The sequence below is a fragment of the Chanodichthys erythropterus genome, chromosome 4, assembly GCF_024489055.1.
Source record: "Chanodichthys erythropterus isolate Z2021 chromosome 4, ASM2448905v1, whole genome shotgun sequence".
Lineage (NCBI taxonomy): Eukaryota > Metazoa > Chordata > Actinopteri > Cypriniformes > Xenocyprididae > Chanodichthys > Chanodichthys erythropterus.
In genome coordinates this window covers 4,477,288-4,490,894 of record NC_090224.1, presented here as the reverse complement: position 1 = coordinate 4,490,894, position 13,607 = coordinate 4,477,288, and the positions used below count along the sequence as shown (strand labels likewise).

At 40.0% G+C, this 13,607-nt stretch overlaps 1 protein-coding gene across 5 annotated transcripts in view; it reads left to right on the top strand.

Moving 5' to 3' along the window:
- Positions 1 to 13,607, top strand: part of bach2b (BTB and CNC homology 1, basic leucine zipper transcription factor 2b) — a 110,120-nt gene that overhangs the window by 90,346 nt on the left and 6,167 nt on the right. For all 5 annotated transcript variants that reach the window (XM_067383752.1, XM_067383748.1, XM_067383749.1 and 2 more), the window contains 2 exons: positions 1,265 to 2,758; positions 11,876 to 12,082. In XM_067383752.1, the coding sequence (XP_067239853.1) occupies positions 1,265 to 2,758; positions 11,876 to 12,082 (1,701 nt within the window). The remainder of the gene's footprint in view (positions 1 to 1,264; positions 2,759 to 11,875; positions 12,083 to 13,607) is intronic.

Genomic DNA, 13,607 nt, shown 5'->3' with positions numbered 1-13,607 from the left:
ACCACAAGAAAAGTCTGATGATAAAATCTATGAAGAGTTAGCTGTTTGTCCCTATCAACAAAAGAAACAAACTCATAGTAAACAGTGTCTTGTCCTCATTCATTGAACATAAAGTGTTGATCTCATTCCCTCTCATCTATGAGCACAAGTTCACTTGTGCTGTTGAGCACTTTACGTAATAGAGGGAGAAGAGAGAGCGTTTTGTGGACTAAACAATGCTGGCCCAGATCAAAGTCCAGCCATTGTAATGTGTCTGAGAATGAAGAAAACCTACATCGATGTCTGTCCATGACGTTTTGACTCTAGCATAGCACAGGCAGAGTCTGACTCACTGTCAGAGAAAGAACAAAATTTTAATAGTTGTTTTGGTGTCTAAATCTATTCTGTGAGATTATTTACTAAGCTGCCATGATAATAAGTCTTAAATTATCTTAATTTAGAGGTTTTTCTCTGCCAATATTGATAAATTTGATCATTTGCTTAATTTGATTTATAAAATTTAAATTTTTACCATTCTAGTTTACAGGTGAGCCTATATAGAGAGTTATATAGAGACTAGGTTTACAGATCCCACAAGTTGCTTCACACCTGTGAAAAGAAAAGCTGTGGGCTTGGGTTATTATTTTTTCCTTGTCTGAATTCACTTACTCATACATGCTAACAGTGTAAAGACCACAATGGGTCAGCCAAGCTTTTGCAGGCTCAGGCATTTACCTAATTATCTAGCATTAGGTCAGATGGAAAGCTTCCATATCTGTCTGTGTCTGTCTGTCTCTGTCTGCCTCTCTCTTTCTCACTCTCTCTCTCTCTCAGCAGGCTCAGGATAGCTGTAGTAAGGATAAGCCATAAGAGTCCTAGAGCCCATTAGGCTTTAAGGTGCCTCACCTGAGGGATAGATGTGGCATTATGTTTACAAACCTGCATGCTTCTACCTGTTGCTGTAATGCCACTTGCAACAAAAAGGGGGCCAAGCTGAACCTAGAGGACTGACTTGAGCAGGGAGTGGAATGTCAGATGTTTTTGTTACATTAATGAGGCTGGTCTCTTGTCCTTACTGACAGACTCCACCTTTTCACATTTTATTTCCCGTTGTATAGAACGTTCGGTGCTGACCTGATAAAAGATTAACTGGCACTTTACAGTGTTTGTTTACGGTCATTTGAGCTGTCTAGTTCTCTCGGCACACTCCAAGTGCCTTGAACAATAGCAGTGCTGATGGTAACACTGGCAATTTCCCCTGTTTTTTCTGTGTGTGTGTCCGCAGGTCAGTGCCCGGGGATTCGCTCCATTGTTACAGTTTGCCTATACGGCTAAGCTGCTGCTCAGCAGAGAAAACATCCAGGAGGTCATCCGCTGTGCTGAATTCCTGCGCATGCACAACCTGGAGGACTCCTGCTTTCGCTTCCTGGAAGCCCAACTCCGCAGCGAGGAGGACGGCCTGCTCCTGTGTCGCAAGATGGCGCCTGAGAGCAATCACTCGGAGGATGAAAGCATGCAACCTGAGTTGCTAACGACAACGACAACTGCAGTGACCCTGTCCGGTTCTCCGCGCTCTCGCCGTTGCGCAGAGACCCTGAACTCCTTGCGGCGACCGGACCATGAGCGGCTGGCGGCAACAGAAGATTTCGCTGATGGGCGGATGGACTTTGAGCGACACGGCACCTCAGACCTGCCACGATGCCCTAAGTACAGGAAGTACCAGTGGGCATGCAACAAGCACAATAACGACTCCTCCTCACACACCAGTACCTCAGGTTTTCCAAGCACATTCAAGGAGATGAGCAGGCCAGCAGTGATGCAAATCAAGCAGGAGCCACGCAGCGAGGAAGAGTCCATCTCGCTTTGCCTGTCAGGGGACGAGCAGGACGGAGGTGAAAAGGACGGTGTGGCTGAGATGGAGCTGGATGGTTCCATCGCAGTGGACCAACCAAAAGGCAGCAGCAAGTCACCTACCTGCCTAAGAACTCTCTTCAAGAAGGACCTGCCTAGCACACCCCAGCAGCTTTTTGCTAACAGACTCGTCAATGCCCAGGATAAAGGAACCACTCAGGGAGACCACAAAAAAGACTACAGGCCTTCGCTTGGCAATGAGCTTGGCATGCCTGTGGCGTTCCCCAAAGACACTGATGGTTTCCCGCCTGGGCTTTCGTTGAAGTCGGCTTCATGCGATGGTGTGTGTAAGCAAGAGGGGGAGCTGGATCGCCGCAGTGTCATTTTCTCCTCAGGGGCCTGTGACCGACTGGGTACGCCCACCCACTCCCATCCCAGTGGGAACTCATTGGAGAAGGAGCTCTCAGAACACATGCCAAAGGGATTGTGGGCTGGTGCCAGCCAGTCCCTCCCCAGCTCCCAGACCTACTCCCCCAGTACCACAGCCAGTGACCCGCCCCTACTTTGCCGCCAAAGGCCTAATACCAGCTGCCCAGTGCCAATTAAGGTATGCTCGCGATCGCCCCCTTCAGAGACCCGCACCCGGACCTCCAGTTCCTGTTCGTCGTATTCTTACGCTGAGGACGGGAGCGGCGGGTCCCCCTGCAGCCTTCCACAGTTTGAGTTTTCATCCTCGCCTTGCCCCAATGTAACACGGTGTCCCACCGCCGACTCGCAGGAGGCAGGCAGTGGGACAGATACGCTCTTTGCACGGGTGCGGCCCAAGATAAAGTGTGAGCAGTCGTATGGAACCAATTCCAGTGATGAGTCAGGGTCCTTTTCGGAGGGGGATAGTGAATCATGTCATGCTCGAGAGCAAGGCCCCGAGGTGAGTCTTACCAATTTCTCTTTCATGTGCTTACCTGTTATCTAACAGTTCCCTCCGTAAGCATAATATGCATCTCATGAGTTTATTCATGCAGGAACCAATTAGTGCACGCAGCCCTCATGCTATTAGAGACTTTCCCTTCCCTTTGATCCCTATTCACTTATTCATTGAATAAAGCTGCTGACTGCTAATGGGCCAATGAACACTGTAATCATTTCCGTGTCTGGGCTGAGATGAACAGGAATAACTGCAATGATATTACTCTGACCTTTTGTGTGTTGTCTGGGGAAGACTAATTTAGTAGTACAGTGGAGAGGAGCATTCTCGATTTGACAACAGTCTAGGTTGCTGTTGTGTAAAGGGAAAGCACAGTAACTACACACTTTGTCAAAAATGAGCTATGACTTAAATTCTGGTCTCTTAGATATGATCTGTCCTGTAGAAGAAGTGTTTGGCCTATCCATGCTCAGATTCTGAGAAAGTGTCAAAGGATAGTTCACCTAAAAGCTACAATTCTGTCATCATTTACTCACATGTTGTTCAAAACCTGTATGACTTTCTTTGTTCAGCAGAACACAACATATGTTATTCTTAAACATGTTTTCCCCATATAATGAAAGTGTTGTTTTTGGACACCATGACTCATCATTTCAGTTTTCAGATGTTTCACAGAAGAAAGAAAGTCATACAGGATTAGAATGACATGAAGGTGAGTAAATGATGGCAGAATTGTTGTTTTTGGATGAACCCAATCAAAATTCAATCAAAAACTTTGAAACCCTTTTTCTCAGTCTCAGTGTTTTCCCCTTCGTATGGCAGTGTACGATGCAACAGAATGGAGCAGTGAAGATTACAATAAAACAGGGCAAAATAGGGCAGTTATATATATATATCCATATCCCTACATAGACAAAACAGTAATGTACAATGTAACAGAGTAATGCTGAATATGAAAGTTCATTTATATGTTGCTCACATACCATATTACTAATAAGGGGGTGTGGGTCTGCTCTGTGCTGTGATTGGTTAATATCAAGCTATGATTCATAGCCTCATCCTCAGAACATGTTAAAGAGAGAGGAGAAAAGAGAGCCAGACCACATGTGCACACATCAAGCCCCAGTGCTTCCTAAGCTCAAGGGACATGATGCTTCTTTCTAAAGAAAGTGCCCTTTAATAGTGAGTGGCAGAGTCACATGTTATGCTACATTTTGTCAAAGGTTTGATTGATTATTCAAACATCTGGTAGATGCTGGATGCAGAAATTTGGCTGCAGAAAGCATTTTTTATTAATCTAAATACTAGAGAAAAAAAACGTAAGTAAGCATCTGTTAGTGATAGTTGTAATCTAACAAGATGAGAAATTGATTTAAAAAAAAAAAAGTTTAAATGTAGAGATTTAGAATAAAGAGAAAGTATGGATAAACACTTGTGTGAAGTTTGCTGTATATTTTGAAAGAGTAAAAAGTATAAAGGAGAAGGAGAGATCTTTATGTTTAGAGACTGGGTATAAGACCTTCAGAAATGCATGTGGGGGCCATGATGGAGAAACTGGTTTGTTGCCATGGTAACCAGAGTTCTCAGGAATGAATTGGCCAGTTTTCAAGATTTTGTGCATTGTTTCCGTTTTGTTTGTAAAAGCTTTGAGACACACTGCACCCAACCTACCAGACAAACCAGCTGCTAATTTGTTATTGTTGCCTCTCAAAAGTATTCGCCCTCCCCACACACTTACAGTGCATCTGACTCTTCATTTGACTTTTCAGTGGAGCTTTGTATTTCTACTAGTTTACTTTTTCTTTTCAGTTTTAATTCAGAAACAGACCCAAAATCACTTAAGGATTCCTGACTTCACTAAATGGATTCATTTAAAGTACATTGGGGTTGGAATTGTATCTCCAGATGTTTAAAATGAGGGTCAAAACCTCAGATAGCTGCTGAAGTTGAAAGCTTTTATTTCACTCTAGTATTTCACTCCAACTTTCAGTCTTCTTCTCAGTTGCATTCTCGTTCTTGTTCATTTTCTCATCTACACCTAACGATTTCTGTGAAGCTGAGATGATGAAAGTCTGAGAAAAGGACTCAAAATCTCCCTCCTTCCATTCAGAAACTTCATCTCAAGAGCAAATGCTACCTTTCATATATGCTTACATATGCTGTACATTTTTTCCAAGTATGAGCACTTAGTCCACTAGACGTGGGTCTAGTTTTTTTTACCCAAGTGAATATTTTGATCAAAAATAAAGTAAAAACGCTAATATTGTGGAATATTATTACAATTTAATATGTTTTATTATATTTTAAAATTTAATTTATTGCATCATTACTCCTGTCTTTAGTGTAACATGATCCTTCAGAAATCATTCTAATATGCTTATTTGGGGCTCAAGAAACATTATTATTATATCAATGTTGAAAACAGTTGCTGCTTAATATTTTTGTGAAAACCATGATACATTTTTTCAAGATTCTTTTATGAACAGAACGTTCAAAAGAACAGCATTTATTTGAAACAGAAATCTTTTGTAACATTATAAATGTTTTACTGTCAGTTTTGATCAATTGAATGCGTCCTTGTTTAATAAAAGTATTAATTTCTTTTTTTTTAAAAATCTTACTGACCCCAAACTTTTGAATGGTAGTCTATAGCATAAAGAAAATGGTTGAAATATGTGTTTTAATCAAAATCATGCATTTAGTTGAAGAAACTCCCATCTTCCTCTCTCTCTCTCCTAGTGAAATGCAATACAAACACACAGAATTGTCAAAGAAGAGACTCAGTCTTTTCTGTGTTTGCACAGCAAATGGCAGGTAAGAGAAAGAGCATGAGAGTGAGAGAAAGAGAGAGAGAGAAGCAGCAGAACAAAAAGAGAGAAACACAGTCTCAAAAATAGCTTCAGTCTGCTGCTCGAAACAATGAATTCAGAGGAGGAAGGAAGTTGTTAAACTGTAGGCTAATCATAGTACTAGTGTAGTCCTTCTAGGCCAGTCTAGATACTAGAGTCAAACCAGGTCTTTGAACTTTTCTCTCTGTTTCATGAGTCATAGACGGTATCAATTACCCTCTGAGACCAGCATCATTTCAAACAGGAAGACCTCAGGTCCAAGAATATTCCCATATCAGCTGATTTGTCCATACATTCTTCTCAACCTTGTTTCACACACAATAATACATTCTTTTTGAAACCGTCTTGACACCTCAGGAAGATACTGGAGGACTGAAGTCTTAGTGCTTTTAAGGGCAACTCACTCTGACAGTTACCTGAAGATTTCACTGTAGAGACTAACCGGAGAGATTTCAGTAGTTGGGGGCAAAGAAAGGTCCTGAAGTAAAATAACAATGCCAACGGTTGAGAACGGTTATCATATCTTGAGATCTTTTAGAAGATTTCTCTACCGTTTTCTTTACATTTAGTCATTCAGTTACACTGGGTGAATTATTGATCTCAAAGTGAGTGGGTGTGATCAGAAAAGCCCACAGACGAAAATCTCACTCTCAGTTCTTCATTTTCATTCTTGAAAATCATGGTGCAAGAAGCATTAACCCTTTAGTGAAGCCGCCTGTGTTGCAGGAAGTGAGGAGTGAAGTCAGAACCATTTCTGTTCCTCTCATTCCGTCTTTAAAAGCCAAGCCGCTCTCTCAATATGAGCCGATTGTGGTCTACAAATTATTCGTCAGACGTCGCATTGGTGAGCTGTAAAACCGCACGATTGAAATATGCTCAAGGTGAAAGCTTGAAATATTCTGAAAGCTCAGTTTGTTTGTAGAAGCAGATGCGGATATCACACGTTTTTATTTAATGAATGGATGTCTAGACTGAAGTCATAAATAGAGTGTCATTTGCAGTTATGTTGGAATAATGATTATTTATTTTTAAGGGTACATTATCAAAGTCTAGATTGAATTTTTTTACAGTGAGAAATTACTGCTTAGACTTTTCTGTTTTGATTAGCTTGGTGATAGACCAATCAGTTGAACAATATTATAATTGGCATTAAAAACATTCCCATTCAAAAATTTGGGTTCATTAAGAGTATATGCAAGCAAGAGTTGGTTGTTAGTTGCCAGAAGCACACCAGCTCCAGACAATGACACTTTTTCCCAGTGATATTCTTCTGAGCTTTTCTCTTTTGTAATGTCTTTCAGCCATCTCTCTTTCTACAGTCTTTTTTCAAATCTCCTTCCCTCCTCCCCCATCATGAATGTATACGCCCCCTACTGCTGATTGGCTACAAGTGTCTCTTGTGGTGCTCGGTCTGATCCACTTTCAACAGCGTTTCTTAAAAATCGCTTAATGCAACTTTAAATTCCACTCAACTCAACTTTATATTGCACTATTAAAAACAACAATTGTTGACCAAGGTGCTGTACATTATATCAAGTATCATCAACATTTGTACACCATGTACAACATAAATTTCAAAACAGACCAGACCAGGCACAGCACAGATCAGGTACAATTGAAAGCCAAAGAAAAATTATAGGTTTTTGAGTTTTGTTTTAAAATCATGCAGTGCAGAGGCAGTTCTAATGGAAACAGGTAGGCTGTTCCAAAGTTTCGCAACGGCAAAAGCACGGTCTCCTCACAATTTCAATCTAGCCTGAGGAACATTTATCAGTCTCTGGTTGGATGACTTAAGAGACCTTCAGGATTGTGAATGGATAATAAATTGGACATGTATACAGGAACTGATACATTTAAGGATTTAAAAACCAACAATAAAACTTTAAAATCAATTCTGTAGCGAACTGGGAGGCAATGTAGGGATTTCAGAACCGGACTAATGTGCTCTCATTTATGCACTTCATTAAGGAGCCTAGCAGCTGCATTTTGTACCATCTGCAGATGGTTAAGAGATGCTTTGGTTAATAATAAAGGAAATTACAATAGTCAATGCATGGATCACCCTTTCAAAGTCCTTAAAAGAAAGAAATGATTTTACTTTAGGACTCGAAGATGAAAAAAATGGTTTCGACTACTGCATTAATCTGTTTGTCAAATTTGAGAGCTTTATCAAAAAAAAACAAAAAAAACACCCAAATTCTTCACTAGTGGTTTCACACATGGAGACAAATGTCCAAAATGAGAGCTAGCAGCTTCTGAAGGTTCAGTTTTGCCTTCATTGAGGTATCAAAAAATGTAGGGTTGATCAAAAATGCCAGTAAAGACATTTATAATGTTACAAAAGATTTCCATTTTAAATAAATGCTGTTCTTTTGAACTTTCTATTCATCAAATAATCCAGAATGTTTACAGTTTTCACAGAAATTTTAAGCAGCATGCTTGGTAATAATGAAATGTTTCTCCTTCAGTTCCTTAAGGAAAACTAAATCAAAATGATGCAGTTTTTGACAAACAGAAAATGTAAATAACAGATATAAAATTATTGTTGATATTGCTCAAATAATTTGGTCTTGGAATAATTGTTGAATAAGAAATGTTGGTATCTTGGGAAATACGAGCACAGTTTGAGACTGAAACTGAATCTGATTTTTAGAAGAAAAAATTGAGAAGCTGGAGATTAAACTCTTCATTTGCTCGTCGTTTATTCTCATTGCTGTATAAGAGAAAGAGAACTCATCCTACAAGATGGTGCTTTTTACTCCAGATGTGTTACATTAGGAATTTACCACTGACCTAGACAGGCATTCATACAGGCCATTTATCTTAGGCGTACACATACACGCACAAGCAGACACTTTGGTCCTGATGGGGATGAAGCCCCATGGTGACCACGGACAGGCCCATCACTCCATTAGACAGAGTGAATGTGTGTCCGTCCTGTGTCTTTGAGAGGGGGGATGCATGCATGTGTGTGTATGCGGGTAGCTTTCCCCCATTACTCAGCCCCTGTGGAGAGTTCCAGTAATAGCAACAGGGCTGAGAGAAGAAAAACAAGAGAAGAAAGGAGGGAAGAAGAAAAAAAAGAGGAATATCTTAGGGGTTGTTTCAGACTGTTTTCTTATCTGTGTCACATGGCGTCTCATTACCGAGACATGTGAAACGAAGAGATGGATAGCAGCACAGTAACGTTTCTGGGAATGTCTGAAGGACAGTAATGATATTTAGCAAACATATGATCTAATTACCGCTAAAGGCATTTAACTGACCAAACGGCTAACTTTTCTTTCTTGTTTGCACATTTAAATAATTTCCGCTCAGTTTTCACTCACATTAGACAGGAAATTAAGCAATCATAGAGACAGTGTGCCAGTAATATCGCTAAAATATCGGTGCGTGACCTCAGGCATTCGGCCTCTCTCATTCCAGTCACCTCTTTTGTCCATCGCCTTCCCACAATTCCCTGCTGGAGATGTCCATGCTAAGAGAAAGTATGCAAAAAGAGTGGGGCCACTTTGCTCCCAGTAACAGATGAGTCCTACTTTTCACTCTAGACCCATTTCAAGAATAATAATAACTATAGAAAGAGTAAAGGCACAAGAGAAGAGAGAGAGAGAGACAGAATCAGGATCACGTTTGAATTTATAAGCGCCACCGGTGTACATTCTGTCATCTCTGCCGGCTTTCTAAACGGGTTCTGCTGGCAAGACACTAAATATAGACATCACTCTTATGCTACTGCCCCAAACACACACACACACAAACGCACACCTCAAACCAATATACCACAGAGGGGAAGGACACATGAGAAGGTCATAGAGAAAAAGCGTCTCCTTGGACCGCGTAAAAAGACATTTCTCTCCGTGCAGTCTAGCTTAAGACAACACAAATTCACACACAGCGATTCTCCATGTCAGCTGAGCTGTGAGAGTAGAAAAAGGTCTGTCCATCATTTATTAATGATGCCGTGGAGACAGAACGGGCCGACCTGCCAGTGCTCCGGGCCCCCTGCTGTTCTGCGCCAGGCTGGGCCAGATCTACACTTTCATCTTCTCTCAGTCCCAACCAGAGTCACTGTGGGCTTCCCAGCAGAGCGGTCCACTTCGCATGGAAGAGTCGCAGCACCGCTGTGGTTCAGGTTTATGGGGTCATAACCACACTAAGCCCATGTGAGTTCTTAAGTAGGGCAGCACTATAGCCAGTATACTGGTTACACTACATTCATTAACCACACTAGTTTAAGTGAGATTATTTTCATGTTATGGCCAAAAACTGATAAATAGGAAATATTGAAATTCTGTAATATTTTGTCTAAATAAATTCAGTCATCAAAATCAGTCATTTTAAATGCTGCAAGTAAATTTAGGCAATATAATGTACAGTATGAAAATAGATATTCATTTTGAGATTTGCTAAAGATTACATTCAAAAATGTTGAATTATTAGTGTTTTAAATATTAACTGAGTGAGTGTTAGATGATGGCAAAGCTAATCTAAATGTAAATATAGGGAAAATTAGCATAAACACAATTGAAAAGTCAATATCGGTTAATACATGGATAAAATGACTGATTGTTGATACAGTGCATCTGATGTATGTCAAATTATGTAATGTAAATTATGGATCAACAGTGACAGTAAAGACATTTACAAAATTGCAAAAAAGATTTATATTTCAAATAAATACTGTTCTTTTGAACTATATATTCATCAAAGAATCCTGAAAAAAATAAATCATGTTTCCACAAAAATATTAAGCAGCACAATTGTTTTCAACACTGAAAATATTAAATGTTTCTTGAGCATCAAAACATCCTATTAGAATGATTTCTGAAAGATCATGTGACACTGAAGACTGGAGTAAAAATTCAGCTTTTCCATCACATTACATTTTAAAATATATTAAAATATTAAACAGTTACTTAAAATGTAATAATATTATTTCAATTATTTCATTGTTTACTGTACTTTTTATCAAATAAAAGCAGCCTTGGCGTGCATAAAAGACTTATTTCAAAAACATTAAAAACCTCAAACTTTTGAACTATAATGTATAGGCTATAGAAGAAATATTTTCTGCACACTGTAAAAACTGTAGGTTGAGAAAACTTAAAAGTTTAAGGCAACCAGCTGGAGGAGATTTTTGAGTTTTCTCAACTTGTAACAAGTTCAATTTACAACAAGTTGAGAAAACTCAATAATCTCCTGCAGCTGGTTGCCTTAAAGTTTTCTTAACTTTTGACTTTTTACAGTGCAGATATTGCCTGAGTGCTTGAGAGAAACTCTGCATTTTAAAAAGTAAAATCTTAAATTTCTTCAGATATATGAAACCGAGGTCCCCGATATTTAGTGTTCAGCAGGTACAAAGACAGTGAATGTCTCCCTCAAAACCCCAATGGGACTGGCTCAATCCCTCTCGCTTTGTTAACCTCTCTCTCTTTCTCACTTCATGACACTCATTCCTTCATTTATCCTTCATGAAAACTCTCTCTGAGAACAGCGGGGTGTCGAAGAATGGCATGCCCTGAGAAAGCCCTCCAGACCATGATGGAGAGAAGTCAAATGATGCTTTATACTGTCAAAGAACCTGAGTATCTCACTCATTGTACATGAAGGAGACATCCGCTGAGAGTGTGTATGTAAGCAGTGATATGTTCAGAATCCGCTGACAGCTTAGCTCATTAACAGTTGTAATTTGCATACTCATGCCCTCTGGTAATCACCTGACAGGAATGTGAAATAGAGGAAGAAACGACTAAAGCAGCTGTGCCGCTACATTCAACCATTGGCTCTTTTTTTAAAATCTTATTTCTCTGACAGAAAGATGCTTTCTTGATCCTGTCTTTCTCATTCTTCATTCTCAGTCTTTGTTCCTGTCTGTCTTTCTTGTGCTTTTGACCTCTTTGTTAATAAGTGATGCTGGTAGGTGTTGTAAGCTTGTGTTGTTAGACCTCGTGAGAGATGCACTTTGTGAATGTAAAGAGCTGTGTTCTGCCTCCATCTAGTGGTGAAGAAACACATTGCAAGTTACAGTACGTAGGTTACATTCTATTTCATCAGAATACAAAGATCATTTTCACTGGCCATCAATGGAGAAAGATGCTTTTTGAAACAAATGATGCAGTAAATCTCCTTGTGTGATGCTGATTGGGTTAAATTCTCTTGTCGTGTCAACCACATGAGCTCTGATGATGTTGATTTAATGGCTTGAGCTTTCAGGATGAAAAGCAATGTTCATAGAGTAACACTTTGTTACTCATGTATGTCTTTACAGGTCAAGCTTCCGTTCCCTGTCGATCAAATCACAAATCTTCCACGCAACGACTTCCAAATGATGGTGAAAATGCACAAGCTGACCTCAGAGCAGCTGGAATTCATCCACGACGTGCGCAGACGCAGTAAGAACCGCATCGCGGCCCAGCGCTGCCGTAAGAGGAAACTTGACTGCATCCTGAACCTTGAGTGTGAAATACGCAAACTGGTGAGTAGCTACACAAACACTGACTCAGTCCTGTTGTATGTGACTAAACATCTTTATCGTAGACGTCGGCCTTCAGGTTGTTATCAATAGCCATAAGCGGCAGGGGACCTTATCTCCTAGGCTGTCACGTTGCCATGGCAGCACAGCTACCTGTCAATCACAGAGCCGGTCCCATGCTGTTTCCATGATGGAGGCGGAGCTGACTGTCTTTGATGTGTGAAGCAATGTATGTGCATGAAGCCTGACAGCCTGCGCTTTGATGCCACATGCGCATCCTCCATATAATCTCGCAGAAAGCAGCAAGAGAGATGCCTCTGCTCCTCATCTTCTCCTCCTCCTTCTGCTCTTATCTTGGAGTTTGACAGCTATATTAAAGCACAACTGAAATGAAGTTGTCGAATGAATGAATTTATGAAGAAGGGAAATGTGTGAAGTGTGTGGATCTCCATGGAGATTGAGTACCGGGAAGACAATGTTAGTGCTGCAGGGTGACCTACATATCTCAGCTGGTCCCTATGGATCACTGTACGTTCATAACAAAGTGTGTTTGCATGTATGTGTGTGGAGCAGGTTTTGACTATGTTATGAGGACCAAATGTTCTGTGAGCATTGGGAGCCAGGGTTGCCAGGTTTTCACAACAAAACCCACCCGATTGCTCCTCAAAACTAGCCCAATGGCATTTCAGGGGGGTTCCACGATAAAAATGGCGTTCCAGAGGGTAAATTTCGTGTTTTTGGCGGGGCTACCCTGGTAAAATTCGCATTCCAGGGACTAAATATCACGTTATTTTGGGTCGATTCACACCGCGGACACTAAAAACAACCCGTGGCAACAGTGTAAAAGTAGTTCTCAAAAAGTATTTATTTCAATGTACAGGCTCCTCACAATTAAGCAAAACCTGTAAATATCAGTTTGTGATTTGCATCTATATTATCTATATTCAATATAAATCTAATGAAATATTTAAGTGCTGTGTAAAATACAGTTTTTTACAATCGCTAGGACACATTTCTCAATACTTAGGACAGTTTTTTCAAAACAGCAGTCTATGTGGACTAAACTGTGGATCATTTATAATTGCTTTGGCACAAAATGCATTCAATGACTACATATTTCAAATCACATGAATTCTTTTCTCACAACAACCACCAAAACTCGATGTACCTACAGAACAATTTGCATGTTTACATGCTCTTTTCAACTATTAAAATGAAGTCCAACACCTAACATAATACAAAACTAAATAAGACGGCAATTTGCTACAGTAATACCATATTGAAAGTCTAAAAACTGAAATGCCATCAAAGTAATTAGATGTAGCTGAACACCTACAGAGATGTTGGTACTGAAATGAAAATACAAAAGGGGAAAACTTAGGAATAATTTTGTACTGTAATGTAAACATGGACCATGTAACATATACTGCAGTGAATTGTAAACAATAGAGAATTGTCATTCTTGTTTTGTAAAGAAACTTTACAAAAGGAAACATTGCTTATTTTTAGTGGCTTTTAGGTCATTGTT